The sequence below is a fragment of the Hyla sarda genome, chromosome 2 (assembly GCF_029499605.1).
Source record: "Hyla sarda isolate aHylSar1 chromosome 2, aHylSar1.hap1, whole genome shotgun sequence".
Classification (NCBI taxonomy): Eukaryota; Metazoa; Chordata; class Amphibia; order Anura; family Hylidae; genus Hyla; species Hyla sarda.
In genome coordinates, this window is record NC_079190.1 from 372,091,752 (window position 1) to 372,107,919 (window position 16,168).

At 41.8% G+C, this 16,168-nt stretch overlaps 1 protein-coding gene across 4 annotated transcripts in view; it reads left to right on the top strand.

Annotated features, from left to right (window-relative positions):
• The window catches only part of PITPNM3 (PITPNM family member 3), a 735,635-nt gene that overhangs the window by 706,373 nt on the left and 13,094 nt on the right, over positions 1-16,168 (top strand). For all 4 annotated transcript variants that reach the window (XM_056558420.1, XM_056558419.1, XM_056558421.1 and 1 more), the window contains 7 exons: positions 2,453-2,601; positions 4,384-4,500; positions 8,015-8,131; positions 9,884-10,032; positions 10,537-10,686; positions 10,897-11,080; positions 14,400-14,528. In XM_056558420.1, the coding sequence (XP_056414395.1) occupies positions 2,453-2,601; positions 4,384-4,500; positions 8,015-8,131; positions 9,884-10,032; positions 10,537-10,686; positions 10,897-11,080; positions 14,400-14,528 (995 nt within the window). The remainder of the gene's footprint in view (positions 1-2,452; positions 2,602-4,383; positions 4,501-8,014; positions 8,132-9,883; positions 10,033-10,536; positions 10,687-10,896; positions 11,081-14,399; positions 14,529-16,168) is intronic.

Here is a 16,168-nt window from a genome sequence, read left to right on the forward strand (position 1 = left end):
AAGCCAAAGGTTCCCTTTAATTTTTCCTAATGACTGTATTTACTCATGCAGATGTAAATGCAGTGCACATTGTAGTAGATACCACCCGTCATCAGTGTAGATCAGCAATCTATCATTCTTTCCTGTATTATTTGGTTACCTGTGTTACAGGAATGACAAATCTATGATATTAACGATTCCTCTGCTTGGAAAATATATTTTTTTATGTTTTTTCTCCTGTTAAAAGGGTTAGGTATCTTTGACAGATAGATATGAAACAGTACAGCTACTAACCACTAGCTTTGACCCATGAACAGCCTATGTATGTTCAGGTTAACAAGATGGTACAGAAATTTAAACCAAGTAGTAACCTGAAATGTACACCTAAATGGTTGTACCCCACACACTACAAATCTCTGGGATTGGATATCCTGTGCACCATCTTGGTATCAGATCTTGGTGAAATAAGATATGTGCATTAATTCTATGTGAAATGTTATTTTCATCTCTGGTTATGCTTCATGATAAAAATGCTTTATATTATATATATTATATTTTTTTTAAACAAGAATGATTGACACTTGACCACCAGCCATACAAATAATTCCCCATGCTCCTCCATTACATCAGAAAAAGGTTAAATTGTATTCAAAATGTCTTGGGAAATGTATAATATTTTTCCTAAATCTAGTGAAAGTTCATTCGGAATTTTAACAAGGTATTTTTGATAGACCAGAATATTAAGTCAGTTCAAGGCATTTTCAATTTGAAGACTTAAAGGAAAGAAATTGTATAATATGTGTTTATAGGCTGTGCTTGTGTAGGACTAAGCTGCAGTATCAGCCTTTAGACAAGGGTGGCAGTGTTTTGGGGGGAAAAAATGTCCTTTGTTTCTGATCTCCGAAAACCAATTTAAAGTCTTGCAATAAACACTTTGGGGGAAAGTTATTATGGTGTGTGTGATGTGTGTTTTTTTTTTTACCCTGTTTCCCCTGCGGTGTATTTGATGAGGTTGGGACTAATGTGTCAAAAAGTCCCGCGGCCTTTCATGGATTGTATGCAGAGGCATCAGTGATAGGGATGACTGGAAATATTACGTGGTGTAGACACTTTTCAACATGTGGTGTGACTTGAATGCATGAATTTGGTCCTATGGAGGGAATTCATCAAATATTTGGGACATTTATCAAAGTATTTATTATTATTAAATTTTTTTTTTGCTTAAAATTGTCGCAAAAAAGTTGCTTGTGAGACTACTCTATTTTTGTGCAACTTTTTGATTGTGCAGTGCCCTAGGCATAAAAAATAAATTAATAAATACAAAAAATAAAAATAAATAAACTTGCTTACCAAAGCAAAAAGTGATTTTTGACTTGCAGGGGTCAGAGATTTATCAAGTCTGAAAGTTGCAAAAAAGTCGCATTGCATGAAAAAGCCTACAAAATTTACTCCAGCTCAAACATGGAGCAGAAAAAGCCACCACCAAAACAAAAAAAAACAAAAAAAATAATCTTATGTGAATGAAATTAATCAACAGGCTCAAACCAGTTGGTAAATAATTCGCACATAAGCAAAAAAAAAATTGTATGGAAAAAATAAAAAAAAAATAGGAATACATAAGCAAACATTAATAAATGTCCCCCTATGTGTTTTGTTTTTTGTCAAAATTTGTTGCAGGAATTGTTGTAGCCTGTTTCTGTGCAACTTTTCATTTAGAGGGGTACTCCGTTCTTAGAAATCTTATCCCCTATCCTAAGGATAGAGGATAAGATGTCTGATCGAGGGGGTCCTGCCGCTGGGGTCCCCAGTGATCTCCTTCCTGTTTAGAGGGTCATGTGCAGTGCCAGATGCTTGTGATATTATGGCCACACCCCCTCAATGCAAATATAGATCGCAGCTGAGATTGCAGGGTCCCCAGTGGCGGGACCCCTGCGATCAGACATTTTATCCCCTATCCTTTGGATGGGGGATAAGATGTCTAGGGGCAGAGTACCCCTTTAAGAACCATAACAATGTTGTGGACTGCTTTAGATGAGTTTTTGCAGTGGTTAGTGATTTATCAAGTGTGACTTTGAAAAAGTCGCAAATGACCTACATGACCTCTTTTAAATGCTAACTCAGACTTACTTCCACCAGCCTTACATAGGTATCTAATCTGGTACCATGTGAGGTGACATTTCATGAATTTGTCCCATGCATGTGAAAATCACTGCAACATTTGTGTTCTAAATCTGCGTGAAGAATAGACCAGAATGATGAATTCCCTCCATTGTGCGCAAATTACCGGCTTTATACAAAAGTCCCAAGTGATAAATTGATGAGGAAAAACTTTTGCGGTACACACAATTGCAGTGGTGTGTAAACATTGCTCTATGTGCAAAGTTGCAGTGACTTTTTTTAGGCATAATTTTACACAAAAAAGGGTAAAGGCCATGGTTAATGTACCCTTTGAATTTGTATTTTGCTTATGTAGTTACCGCTAACTGGTGGGGAACAAAGCGCATTGATTACGCCTTATACTGTCCTGATGTACTCACCGCCTTTCCAACGGTAGCTCTACCACACCTCTTCCATGCCAGTTACTGGGAATCAACAGATGTGGTGGCCTTCATTCTAAGACAGGTAAGATTTAATGTTATATAAAGTTTCACACAAAAAGTATATTCTTTTTTCAGCCAGGATACAATAAAGTCTAAGACAGCACTGTTACCATATAATCTAAGACAGTACTGTAACCATATAATTAAAGACAGTACTGTTAGTATATAATCTAAAACAGTACTGTTATTATATAATCTAAGACAGTACTGTTAGTATATAATCTAAGACAGTGCTGTTACCATATAATCTAACACAGTACTGTTACCATATAATCTAACACAGTACTGTTACTATATAATCTAAGACAGTACTGTTACCATATAATCTAAAACAGTAATGTTACCATATAATCTAACACAGTACTGTTACTATATAATCTAAGACAGTACTGTTTCCATATAATCTTAGACAGTACTGTTACTATATAATCTAATACAGTACTGTTACCATATAATCTAAGACAGTACTGTTACCATGTAATCTAAGACAGTGCTGTTACCATATAATCTAAGACAGTACTGTTACCATATAATCTAAAACAGTACTGTTACCATATAATCTAAGACAGTGCTGTTACCATATAATCTAAGACAGTACTGTTACCATATAATCTAAAACAGTGCTGTTACCATATAATCTAAGACAGTACTGTTACCATATAATCTAAAACAGTACTGTTACTATATAATCTAAGACAGTACTGTTAGATTATATAGTAACAGTACTATTAGATTATATGGTAACTAGCCCTTCTTGGCAATGCCATACAAATGAGGATCTTAAGAATGTATGGAATCTGGGAATGCTGATATGGGTAGATTATAGTAATTTTTCCTCTTTTTGTTTCAGTAATGACACCTGTTCTTTGTAAAAGTCTTGTTGCTCTGACTCGTATAGCTGAGGTACCCTATATGTCCCTTAAAGAGGAAACTTTTAATGATAGGTCAATTAGGATTTACTACATAATATGATGTACATAATATGATGTATATACTGTTTCTATATATCAATGTAAATCTGACATATCCATACTTGTCAGATCATGATAGAAATTAATGTAATACAATAAATTTTAGCTTCTTTATTTAAACTCCAGCATCTCATTTGCTTGACTTTTGTTTCATACTCTTTAAAGTGTACTTAAAGGAGTAGTCCAGTGGTGATTCAGTGGTGAGCAACTTATCCCCTATCCTAAGGATAGGGGATAAGTTGCAGATCGCGGGGGGTCCGACCGCTGGGGCCCCCTGCGATCTCCTGTACGGAGCCCCGACAGCCCGCTGGAAGGGGGCGTGTCGACCTCCGCACGAGGCGGCGGCCGACACGCCCCCTCAATACAACTCTATGGCAGAGCCGAAGCGCTGCCTTCGGCAATCTCCGGCTCTGCCATAGAGATGTATTGAGGGGGCGTGTCGACCACCGCCTCGTGCGGGGGTCGACACCCGCTATCTCGGCGGAGAGCCGGGGCCCCGTACAGAGAGATCGCAGGGGGCCCCAGCGGTCGGACCCCCCGCGATCTCAAACTTATCCCCTATCCTTAGGATAGGGGATAAGTTTTTCACCACTGGACTACCCCTTTAAGCTTTCACCTAAGATCTGAAATGTCATAGAGACATGTCAGCAGTTGTTATTGTTGGGGCCGACTGTTGAGACCCCCACCAAAGGACAGAAGCGCATCTCAGCAGCTGGATGGACCTCTGCCGATCACAATGTCTACATGACATCTTGTGTGAAAGCTTAAGTGCACTTTAAGGAACAGCTCAGACATATTGTACCCCCCTTTAATCAGAGCTTACTGTCTTTCAGCTTATGAGATATGAGAGTGTTCAGATACAACAGAAGGAAGGAATCGATACCATGAACATGAGTCCCTCAAGTCGCCAAGAGAAATGGCTGCGAAAGAGGAATCACGTCAAACTGCGTGTATGTCAAAAAGCCAAGAACTCTAAAATACTGCATAATTTAAGATAAACTACAAACCTAGAACTTTAGACTCAAACTCCTGGGACTGATAGCCATCTTTCCATCTCAGATGGTGTTCTGTGTCTCCGGTGTAGCATATCAATTAAAGCCACCAGTCTTTTCCTGCACATTGAGTGACACTACCATATCTCCCTGTGAGATCTAGCAGTGTCTCCTGCTGGCAGCAACATCTATTGCTAAGCAGTGACCTCCACGTTTTTGAGTTTCTGCTTTGCAAAGAGTGCCAATATTATTCATAAGACAGACTGTATCCTTTCTACAGGCACTTGACAGGAGTTTTTCATTGTCACAAATCTTTCTTGTTGTAGGTAAATGCACACTGAGCATAATGGCCAGAATAAGTGTATAAGGGAACAGCATGTAATTCAGTTTTAAAATTCTGGTGCAGAAGAATTCCATAGCTGTCAATGGGGTATTACTGCACAGTTCACACTACACAATTTTAGTGGCTAGAGTTTCGGCTGATAAAATTTTGCCATTGAAAGAATGATCCTGGTCATTCTTTCTGTGGAATCCATGTGGAATACATTGCCATCTATGGGGATGGCAATATCCATGGGGTCCTAGTGCAGACTGAATCAGTTGGTGGCGGCTGCCCTCGGAATCGCCAACCTGAATAATTCTGACTGGATATTTCATAGTATGAACTTAGCCTTAGGCTTCTTTCACACTTCTGTATTCTGGTCAGTTTTTTGCATCAGTATTGGCAAACCAGTAATGGGTCCAAAATGGTGCCAATCTTTCCATTATTGTTTTTATCTGTGTAGGCTCCACTACTGGTTTTGGGTTACAAATAGTGATGCAAAATACTGTTGTATTTTTAGTTATTGCAGAATGAATGTGTTGTCACATAACAATGAATGAAAGCTAAGGACTATAAAAACCTTCCATTCCACCATATCCAGATGCAGTACAGTCAGCTTCATAATGGGCATCCCCTGATTACATTACATTGCAAAAGTATTGTTTTGTTAATACCAAATACCACATCTTTCGCATTCTGTCATTCCATCTATAGACAAACATTTTAATGCATCCACTTGTAACATTGATGCAATAGGCTCATTCATTCCAACAATAATAGATACAGCAGTGCAAAATGTCAAATATCTTTGGATTTTTGAGACAAAGAATTGCTTTTGTGAAGTAGACTGTAAGGGGAGAGGGAATTTTCTTAGAAAGAAGAGTTTCCTGTTAAAGGGGTTATCTGGTGCAAATTTTTTTTGATTTTTTTTTTAACTATGTTCCCAGGCTTGATAATAAAATAATAAAAAAAAAGCTTATACATACCTCCCTCGCTTCCCACCGGGCTTCGGTATCAAGTGGTCTTTCTCAGCCGCTTCATGGAGCTGCAGTTCATAGAGTCTGCAGCTGTTGTAGCGCACAGAACCACTCCACCAATCACTGGTCGCAGCAGTGTCCCGCCTTAGTCAGTAATTGGCCAGAGCAGCATTGTGAGCTACATCATTTGCAGATCCTACGAACTCCAGCAGAGAGAAGTGAAGTGTCAGCAGCCACAGATGGAACTGCCTGATACCAGAGCCTGGCAGGGAGAAAAGGAAGTATGTTTAAGCTTTTTTTTTACTCTATTATCAAGCCTGGGCACGTAGTTAAAAAGAAAAAAGTTTTCACCAGATAACTCCTTTAAGAGTCTCCACAGGGTATAGTTACAGATTTAGTACTTAAAGGGGTACTTTAGTGGAAAACATTATTTTTTTTTTTAATCAACTGGTGCCAGAAAGTTAAACAGATTTGTAAATTACTTCTATTAACCTCTTCAGGACGTGGGGCGTATGCATACGCTCTGCATCCCGAGTCCTTAAGGACGTAGGCATACGCCCGTGGGAATTCCGGTCCCCGCCGCTAGCCGGTTGGGGACCGGACCGGGATGCCTGCTGGAATCATTCAGCAGGAATCCCGGCACATCGCCAAGGGGGATCCTGAGACGCCCCCCCCCCCCCCCCCCCCATGTCGGCGATCGCAGAAAATCGCATGTCAATTCAGTGACCCGATCACCCGGTAAATAGTGATGATCAGAGCTGTCAGTGACAGCCCTGATCATCCTCAGGGATATGAGCGAGGTCGCAGTGCTGCGATCTCCTCCTATCCCCTGCCATTGGTCAGAAATGAATTCGGACCAATGGCAACGCAGGACAGTGGGTTGCCATGGAAACCCCCTGTTTTGCCCACCCCTGGACGGGGGGAGAAGATGGAGGCTGGGTACCTGCAAAGAAGATGGCGTGGGGACCTCTGATTATCGGAGACATCAGCGGAGATCATGGCAACCACGAGAAAGGCCGAACTGCAACTCCCAGCATGCCCAGACAGCCAATGGCTGTCTGGGCATGCTGAGAGTTGTAGTTTTGCAACATCTGGAGGGTCACAGTTTGGAGACCACTGTTACAGTGGTGCCCAAATGGTAGCCCTCCAGGTTTTGCCAAACTACAACTCTCAGCATGCCTAGACTGCCCAGGCATGCTGCGAGTTGTAGTTCTGTAACATCTGTCCCTTCAGATTTTGCAATATTCATGAAATTTTTGAAAATTGCTGCTCTACTTTGAAGCCCTCTAATTTTTTCAAAAAGTAAAAATATGTCCATTTTATGATGCCAACATGAAGTGGACATATTTTATTTGTGAATAAAAATAAAATGTATTTGGAATATCAATTTTCCTTACAAGCAGAGAGTTTCAAAGTTAGAAAAATGCGAAATTTTCTAAATTTTCATGAAATTTTGGGATTTTTCCCCAAAAAAGGATGCAAGTAACGACGAAAATTTACCACCAAAATAAAGTAGAATATGTCACGAAAAAACTCTCAGAATCAGAATATTCGGTAAAAGCATTTTAGAGTTATGAATGCGTAAAGTGACGGTGGTCAGAATTGCGACAAAAGGGCTCAGTCCTTAAGGTGAAAAAGGGCTGCGTCCTTAAGGGGTTAAAAAATCTTAATCCTTCCAGCACTTGCACCTACTTTCCTTTCTGCCTGACCACAGTGCTCTCTGCTGACACCTCTGTCTATTTTAGGAACTGCCCAGAGTAGAAGCAAATCCCCATAGTAAACCTATCCTGCTCTGGACAGTTCCTAAAATGGACAGAGGTGTCAGCAGAGAGAACTGTGGTCAGGCAGAAAGGAAATTCAAAAAGAAAAGAACTTCCTGTGGATCATAACACCGGCTGATAAATACTGGAAGGATTAATATTTTTTAATAGAAGTAATTTACAAATCTGTTTAACTTTCTAGCACCAGTTGATTTAAAAAAAAATAAAAAATAAATGTTTTCCAGTGGAGTACCCCTTTAAATACAGGGACAAACAACAAACTGAAAATTTGCCCCTTGAGAAGGAAAGCCTACACGGAACGGGTCTCCATTACCCCTATTTAGATGGTAGGAAACCTTTGCTGTTATTGCCCTTATTATGTTAAATGATAGAATTTCCTTTGTTTATTCCAGAATGTTACAGCCAATCACCGAGTCAATGATGTGATTGCGGTGGAAGGAGGATCTCAGATCTTAGTTGGTCGGTTCATGTATGGCCCTCTAGACATGGTAGCTCTGACAGGTGAAAAGGTAATTTAGACCATTTATTTATATATTAATTTGATACATTTTAAGTAGAACACTACAGTCACTGACCACTATTAGGTGCACATGTTCAATTGCTTGTTAACACAATTAGTCACATAGCATCAACTCAATGCATTTAAGAATGTAGACGTGGCCAAAACAACTTGCTGAAATTCAAACCGACATCAGGAATGGGAAGAAGTTTTTTTTTGAATATTTCTGAAACTGCTGATCTACTGGGATTTTCACAACAATCTATAGGGTTTACAGACAATGGTCCAAAAAAGAGAGGTGATGTCAGAGGAGAATGGGCAGATTGGTTTGAGATGACAGAAAGGCAACAATAACTCAAATAACCACTGGTCACAACCAGTGTATGTAGGATACCATTTCTGAATGCACAACACATCAAATCGTGTAGTAGATGGGCTACAGAAACAAAAGACCATCCCGGGTGCCACTCCTGTCAGCTAAGCACAGGAAACTGAGACTATAATTCATACCGGCTCACCAAAAATGGACAATGGAAGACTAGAAGAATGTTGCCTGGTCTGATGAGTCTCATTTCTAGCTGCAACATTCAGATGGCAGGGTCCAAATTTGAAAGCATGAATCCCTTCTGCCTTGTATCAGCGGTTCAGGCTGGTTGTAGTGGTGTAATGGGAGGGGAAACACTTTCTTGGCACACTTTGAGCCCCATTAAGCATCATTTAAACATGGCAGCCTACCTGAGTATTGTTGCTGACCATGTCCATCCCTTTATGACCACAGTGTACCTATCTTCTGATGGCTGTGTCCAGCGGGACTTCCAGCACCATGTCACAAAGCTCAAAATGTTTATTTTTTATTTTTAACATGACAATGATAACAATGGCCTCCACAGTCACCAGATCTCAATCCATTAGAGCATTAGTCTCTAAACTGTGGACCTCCAGATGTTGAAAAACTACAACTTTTAGCTTTCCCTGCTGTCCAGGTATGCTGGGAGTTGTAATTTTGCAACATCTGGAGGTCCACAGTTTGAAGATCAATGCATTAGAGCACCTTTGGGATGTGGTGAAACAGGAGATTCTCACCATGGATGTGCAGCCAACAAATCTGCAGCAACTGTGTGATGCCACCATGTCCATATGGACCAAAATCTGGAATGTGTCCAGCACCTTGTAGAAAATATATAATGAAGAATGAAGGCAGTTCTTTCTAAAGGCTAAAGGGGATCCCAACCCGGTACTAGCAAGGTGTACCGGTAAGTGGCCAGTGAGTGTATGTGCACATGTGCAAAAAATGGCTGAATATTTCTGCAGTTTTTTCTGCCATTTGAGGTATCTTAACCATTTTAAACTTATTTTATTATGACTTTGACATTACCCCTATACTACCTCCTGATTGACTGGAAGAGCTGTTTGAAAGACATTATGGGATTTACAGAGGTCATGTGATCCTTTCGCCTTCTCCTTTCTGCCATATAGCTAATGTTATTTTGGCAGGCTCTGCCAAACCAATCTTTTACTAAAGTTCTGACCGAACATGGTTTCTGTGGCTTCGGCTCATCTCTAGTAGTTACACATAACTTCTGATTTCTGTAATATGTTCTACTATGATAAGACATCCCTAAATAATGTTTACTCTATGGCAATATAAAACACTAATGATATAACATATAGAAATAATTGATTGTTATAATTGTGTCCATTTTGTGGCATATTGATTTATTTTCTAAAAACTAAACATATACTCCATAAACTTCTATTTTAGGTAGACGTTCTTATTATGATGGAGCCTTCCAGTGGAAGATGGGTTTACTTCGACACAGAGATATCCAATAGCAGTGGACGAGTCTTCTATACCATACCAGAGGATAAAAGGTTGGGTGTTGGAGTCTACCCCATCAAAATGGTTGTAAGGTAGGAGCTTGTATACAATATCGATCAATACCTATAACATAAGTATTACTGTATATTGCATTATATAGCCTTGACACACTTATAGGGGAATTTTTTAAAGACTGGCATTTTACATGCCGGTCTTAAGGCAGAGTGCAGTAGTGCAAGATGTGCATCTGTTACTGTTCGTGTGCTACAGTCTAGCTAATAGCAGGCAAAGATGATAGCTACAGTTTACATAAATTTCTAGTGTAAAATATAGTAAATGTGTTGGGCCATGAAAGGCCACACCACCTTTATGCTAAGCCTCAGCTAGTTTTTAAATAGTGCTGTAAACTGGATGAAAAGTTGCCAATCTTTGCGCAAATGAATATTGGAGAGTATGTATAGCTCTAATATTTGCCAGGCCATACATTCTATGGGCAGGACTGTATAATATATTGGTCTTGAATTGCCATATAACTGATATTTAATCAAAGGTTCATATTTATTGAATGACATGTTTTTTATCGTATCCACCCACAGAGGGGATCAGAGCAGTGCACAAAGTTACCTCACTGTGCTTCCTCGAGGGATGGAGTGTGTCGTTTTCAGCATAGATGGCTCTTTTGCAGCAAGCGTGTCGATTATGGGGAGTGATCCTAAAGTCAGGGCTGGAGCAGTGGATGTTGTCAGGTAAGGCATTTTCCAGCTATTTTGCTATGGTAGGTGTGGGATTTGATACAGATCTAAAGAACCCAAGCAATAGGTAACAGCAAAACACATTATCAATACTAATGTCATTATAGAGTTAGATTTTCATAAAATAAATAATAAAAAGTATCTTGTTTTGCACTGAAGTGTTTCTTGACTGATCATCATTCTCTATGTGACATTACATTTCAGGCACTGGCAAGACCTTGGTTATCTAATAATTTACATCACTGGACGTCCAGACATGCAGAAGCAAAGAGTGGTCTCCTGGTTATCCCAGCACAATTTTCCACAGGGCATGATCTTTTTTTCTGATGGTCTTGTACATGACCCCTTGCGTCAGAAGACTATATTCCTTCGGAACCTCATGCAAGAGGTGGGTCTTTCCGATTGTAAAACAATGTTACAGTATAAAGTATAGCTCATGTATCAACCTATATAACAGGTTTTCTAATAAATTGTAATAGATTGTCTATTAATGTTTACAGGTACATAGCATTAACCAGCACTTGTTCACATGACAATTGTGCCTTCCGTGGCACAAATACGTTGTCAAAATGGCTTGCTGATGTATCCGTGCACAAACATATACACTGGGAAAATTACTTGAACATAGTTACTAGCTGTCATTTTGCCAAAGTGTTCGTGTCACAGAGTTTGCGCACGAATGTTATGTGAACAAAATGTTAGTATTAGGCCTTTATACTTCAGGGTAGAAGAAAGAATGCCCTTATCCCTTCCGCAAATTATATAAACTTGAAGTGCAAGTCTTAGTAGACATACCATTCGTTTGTAATGCAAGACTATGTATCTGTTGAAACTAAATCTTTCTCACAGCCCATTCACTCAAGACATAAGGAAAGCAGAAAATTAGATAACATAAAGCACATACTACCCACCTGCCTACAGACAGCATTGATGAAAAGGAGAATCTAAAAAAAATGTCTTAAAAAATGTTAAGTTAAAAAGTGTGCATTCACTTAAAAAAAACCTTATGAGACACACACACGTTATCACTATATACTTTTAACCAAGTTACTAAGGCTGATGTACACCCCCACAGCGATGTGAGTGGGACAGTATAATGGGGTCACAATTAGGGCTGTATAGTTCAGGGGGTACCCAGCACTGGTATGCTGTTTGTTTTTCCTGATTATATTGCTTTATAGATACAGTGTTAATATCTCTTGATATCTCTGGAGTATCTCTTGAGGGAGATCAGCAAGGAGGTGAGAGAGGTGAGGGGGGAAGAGAGAAAGAGGAGGTCATCAGCGAAGGCTGAGCATTTGCAATCGCACGAGGGAGTGACAAATCTCTTGATGTCAGGATTCTGACAGATATCACTGAGAAGATGTTCTATGCAAAGAACAGAGAATCGGAGGCAGTGGGCAGCCCTGCCTAGTGCCATTACGAATGTCGAACGGAGAAGAGAGTAGACCGTTCACACTCACTTGAGCTTGGGGATGAGAGTAAAGCTCCATTATTTGAGCAGTGATCCCATACCAATCTACAATAGGGTAGCCTACAGAAAGCCCCAATCCACCCGATCAAAGGCCTTGTTAGCATCTAGTGGGAATCCGCTTCGGGAGAGCACAATGTTTTACTGAGAATACCCTGAGAGTATTATCTCAGGCTTCCCGTTTATGTACAAAACCCACTTGTTCAGGGTGGATTAGGGCCTCCAGGTAACCAGCCAACCGGTTTGCGGACAGTTTGGCATAAATCTTTGCATCCGTGTTGAGTAAAGAAATCGGACGATAACTAGAGCAGGGTCTTTCTCCTCTTTGGGGATGACCGTGATGAAGGCTCAGAGAAAGGACGGGGGAGGGGAGATGAAGCGGAGATTATGTTTATGGCTGAGAGAAGGGGTTTAGATAATGTTTTATGAACAAAACTGTCTCCTGAGTTACTCTGGAAATCATAGTTTCATGGATAATAAAATATTTGAGCGGGAATGTTTGCTAACAGCTTTAAAGGGGTACTCCGCCCCTAGACATCTTATCCCCAATCCGAAGGATAGGGGATAAGATGTCAGATCGCCGCGGTCTTGCTGCTGGGGAGCCCCGAGATCGCCGCTGCGGCACCACGCTATCATTGCTGCACAGAGCGAGTTCACTCTGTGCGTAATGACGGGCGATACAGGGGACGGAGCAGCGTGTGGTCATGGCTCGTCCCCTTAATGCAAGTCTATGGCAGGGAGCGTGACGACCGCCACGCCCCCTCTCATAGACTTGTATTGAGGGGGGCGGGCCGTGACATAACGAGGGGCGGAGCTAGGCTGGGCGGTATGGCCAAATATGTGTATCACAGTATTTTTTTAACTTACGGCGGTTCCACGGTTTTCACCCCCCCTCACAATCATGTGACTCACGCGCGGCGTTCGGCTCTCCCCCTCCCCCCCCCAAATCATGTGACCCGCGCACGGTGTTCGGCTTCCCCCCCAAAATCATGTGACCCGCCAGCACTGTTCTGCTCCCCCCAATTAATGATCAGCCCAGCAAGGTACTACTCACATATGTCACCTTCAAGCACTGCCCTCCTCCTCTTTGTTGGGGGCTGCCGGCGATGGAACTCACTGTACGCCAATGGCTGTCCGGGCATGCTGGGAGTTGTAGTTTTGCAACAGCTGGAGGTCCTCAGGTTGGAGACCACTGCTGTACGCTGTATACCAATGCCCGGGCTGCAAAAGATACAGAAAATAAACTTTAACTTACCTACGTCGGCCACACGCTGTTCCTTGGGACTGGAACGTCGGACAGCCGTCAGCCTATCACCGGCCGCAGCGATGTCCCGCCCCGGCCAGTGATAGGCTGAGCGCATGTAAGAAGCCGGCCAGAGCTCCTTACATGACAGTGGGCTCAGCCTATCACTGGCCGGGGTAGGACATCGCTACGGCCGGTGATAGGCTGACGGCTGTCCGACGTTCCCGTCCCCAGCATGTGGCCGACGTAGGTGAGTTACAGTTTATTTTCTTTATCTTTTGCAGCCCCGGCATAGGGATAAAGCATGCAGCAGTGGTCTCAAACCTGCGGACCTCCAGCTGTTGCAAAACTACAACTCCCAGCATGCCCGGACGGCCGTTGGCTGTCCGGGCATGCTGGGAGTTGTCGTTTTGCAACATCTGGAGGTCTGCAGGTTGGAGACCACTGACGTACAGTACAGTATAGAGTTCCAGTGCCCGGCGGCCCTCAACAAAGAGGAGGAGGGCAGTGCTTGACATTTGTGAGTAGTATCCCTCTGGGCTGATCATTAATTGGGGGGAGCAGAACAGCGCTGGCGGGTAACATAGGATTAGTTCCCCGATGTGGGGACAGCGCTGCGCTGGGCTGATAATTCACTCCCGAGGGGGAGGGGCCCAACCGGTATTGCGGTATGGGGGAAAATTCATATCGTGCAGCCCAAAAAATTCGGTATGAACCGGTATACCGCCCAGCCATGACGTAACGATGCTCCAGCCCCTGTATTGCCCGTCATTACGTGCAGAGCGAACTCGCTCTGTGCAGTAATGATAGCACAGTGCCGCAGCGGCGATCCCCGGGGTCCCCAGCAGCCTGAAGGCGCTGATCTGACATCTTATCCCCTATCCTTTGGATAGGGGATAAGATGCCTAGGGGCGGAGTCACAATGTCACATATCATAATTTTGGCACCTATTGTAATATATCTAATGGACTTGTATCTTCTTTTTTTATCTAGTGTCACATTAAAATTAGTGCTGCCTATGGTTCAATGAAAGATATTTCTGTGTACAATGTTCTTGGCTTATCGTCATCTCAAATCTATATAGTTGGACGTTCAGCCAAGAAGTATCAGAATCAATGTCAGGTAAGCATGCCATATATTTTACATTTTTAATTATACCCTCCAAATAAATGTTGGTAAATAATGGTATCCAATGTGTTTTCTCATTGTTAAAAGATGTATTTACCTAAGCTCCATCTGCTGCTGCATCATCTCTTCTGTGTGATTTCAGAATGGGCCTGTATGAAAATAAAGAACTAATATATGTCGAGCTGCTTTTTCTATTCATACATCTTTGTCACAGATCCTATTTTTTATATGAATTTTGGCATGTAAAGTGCAACACTTTATACTGTTACACTAATATGACATATAAGGCTGTCCACTTTGTACATCTCTGAGCTAATCTCTTATCCATATAAGACCTCCTTCATTGCTCTCCTTTAATCTTTTCGTCACATAAGCATCTCCCAAAATCTCCTACACTCTGAAAACTGCTGCCCCAACCCAGCAGACTCTCGCTCACCTAAGCAACCATCAAAAGCAACCTGAAAATCCTTCTTTGCAGAAAAAGACTACAACCTTCAATAACCCTGCCACATTGTTTTGTGCTTTCCTCCCTATCTACAGCCTGTTTGAGGTGCCCTCAATGAATGCTTTCCAATTCTCCACACTCAGACTGCTTTGAATAACTCCCTCCACTTAAAGGGGTATTCCAGGATTTAGTTTTATTTATTTGACTGTGCAACAGAGGCTAAAGTTAGAGTAGTTCATAATATAATATCTGTACCTGTTTGATGGATGGTCTTGCATTTCTTTGCTCCGGTGTTTATTTTTAACAGCATATAAAATGAGTGTTGTCTTGTGACTGTCAGTTGCAGTGTGGCTCGAGACATTACATCACTAGTCAGGTGTTGAAAGTGAGTGTGTCTGCTTCAAAAGGGTGGAGTGACGGCTGGGTGGGAAGGAGATCATTCTTCACAGGGCTCCTGGGAATTGTAGCTCAGGTGTGCTGCAAAGGGTTGAGTGATTGAAGTGTGGGAGAGAAAAAGGTGACCTTACACTTACAAAGGGATCCTGGGACTTGAAGTTGGAGAGAGGGAACTTAAACAGGAAATAGCCATTTCACACAAAGAAAGCAGAAGCTTATGGTGGACTCACAACACAGCCATTTAGCCCCAAGACAAGCACGTATCCTTCCTTAGCATGAAATGCCCCAAAGCCACCACAATACCTGTTCTGTGCCCCCTGTAGTTATCCATGTGATTTTGCCAGCTCCTGTGGCCCCTGTTGTTTCCTAAATATTTTTTTTCCTTTCTTGCAGCCAAGACTACAACTCCCAGCAGTCAGTGAAGCTCTGTGTAATGGCTGCCAGCCAATTGCTTTTACTATCTGCCTGCATACTAAGTGTTGTAAACACACACTGTACATGTCTTTTCCCTCAAACTATCCTTCCACCAGCAATAAATCATGATATGCTCTGAATGGCAGCAGTCAGTAATTACATCTACGGCAGGCATAGAGCAGTGTTATGTGCTGAATTGTGACTGAGAATCTTCACAAAAGATACTGGGCTGTTTCTCTCCCTGCAAGATCCTCACACAGGAAGAAGGGGATGTGTGGCTGTGAAGCCAGACCCCTAGACATAACAGAAAATATGTGGTGTTTGTCTGCCAGGAGGGTGGGGGCTTCTCTTAGTGAGGACTTTGCACAAAGACAAGGTA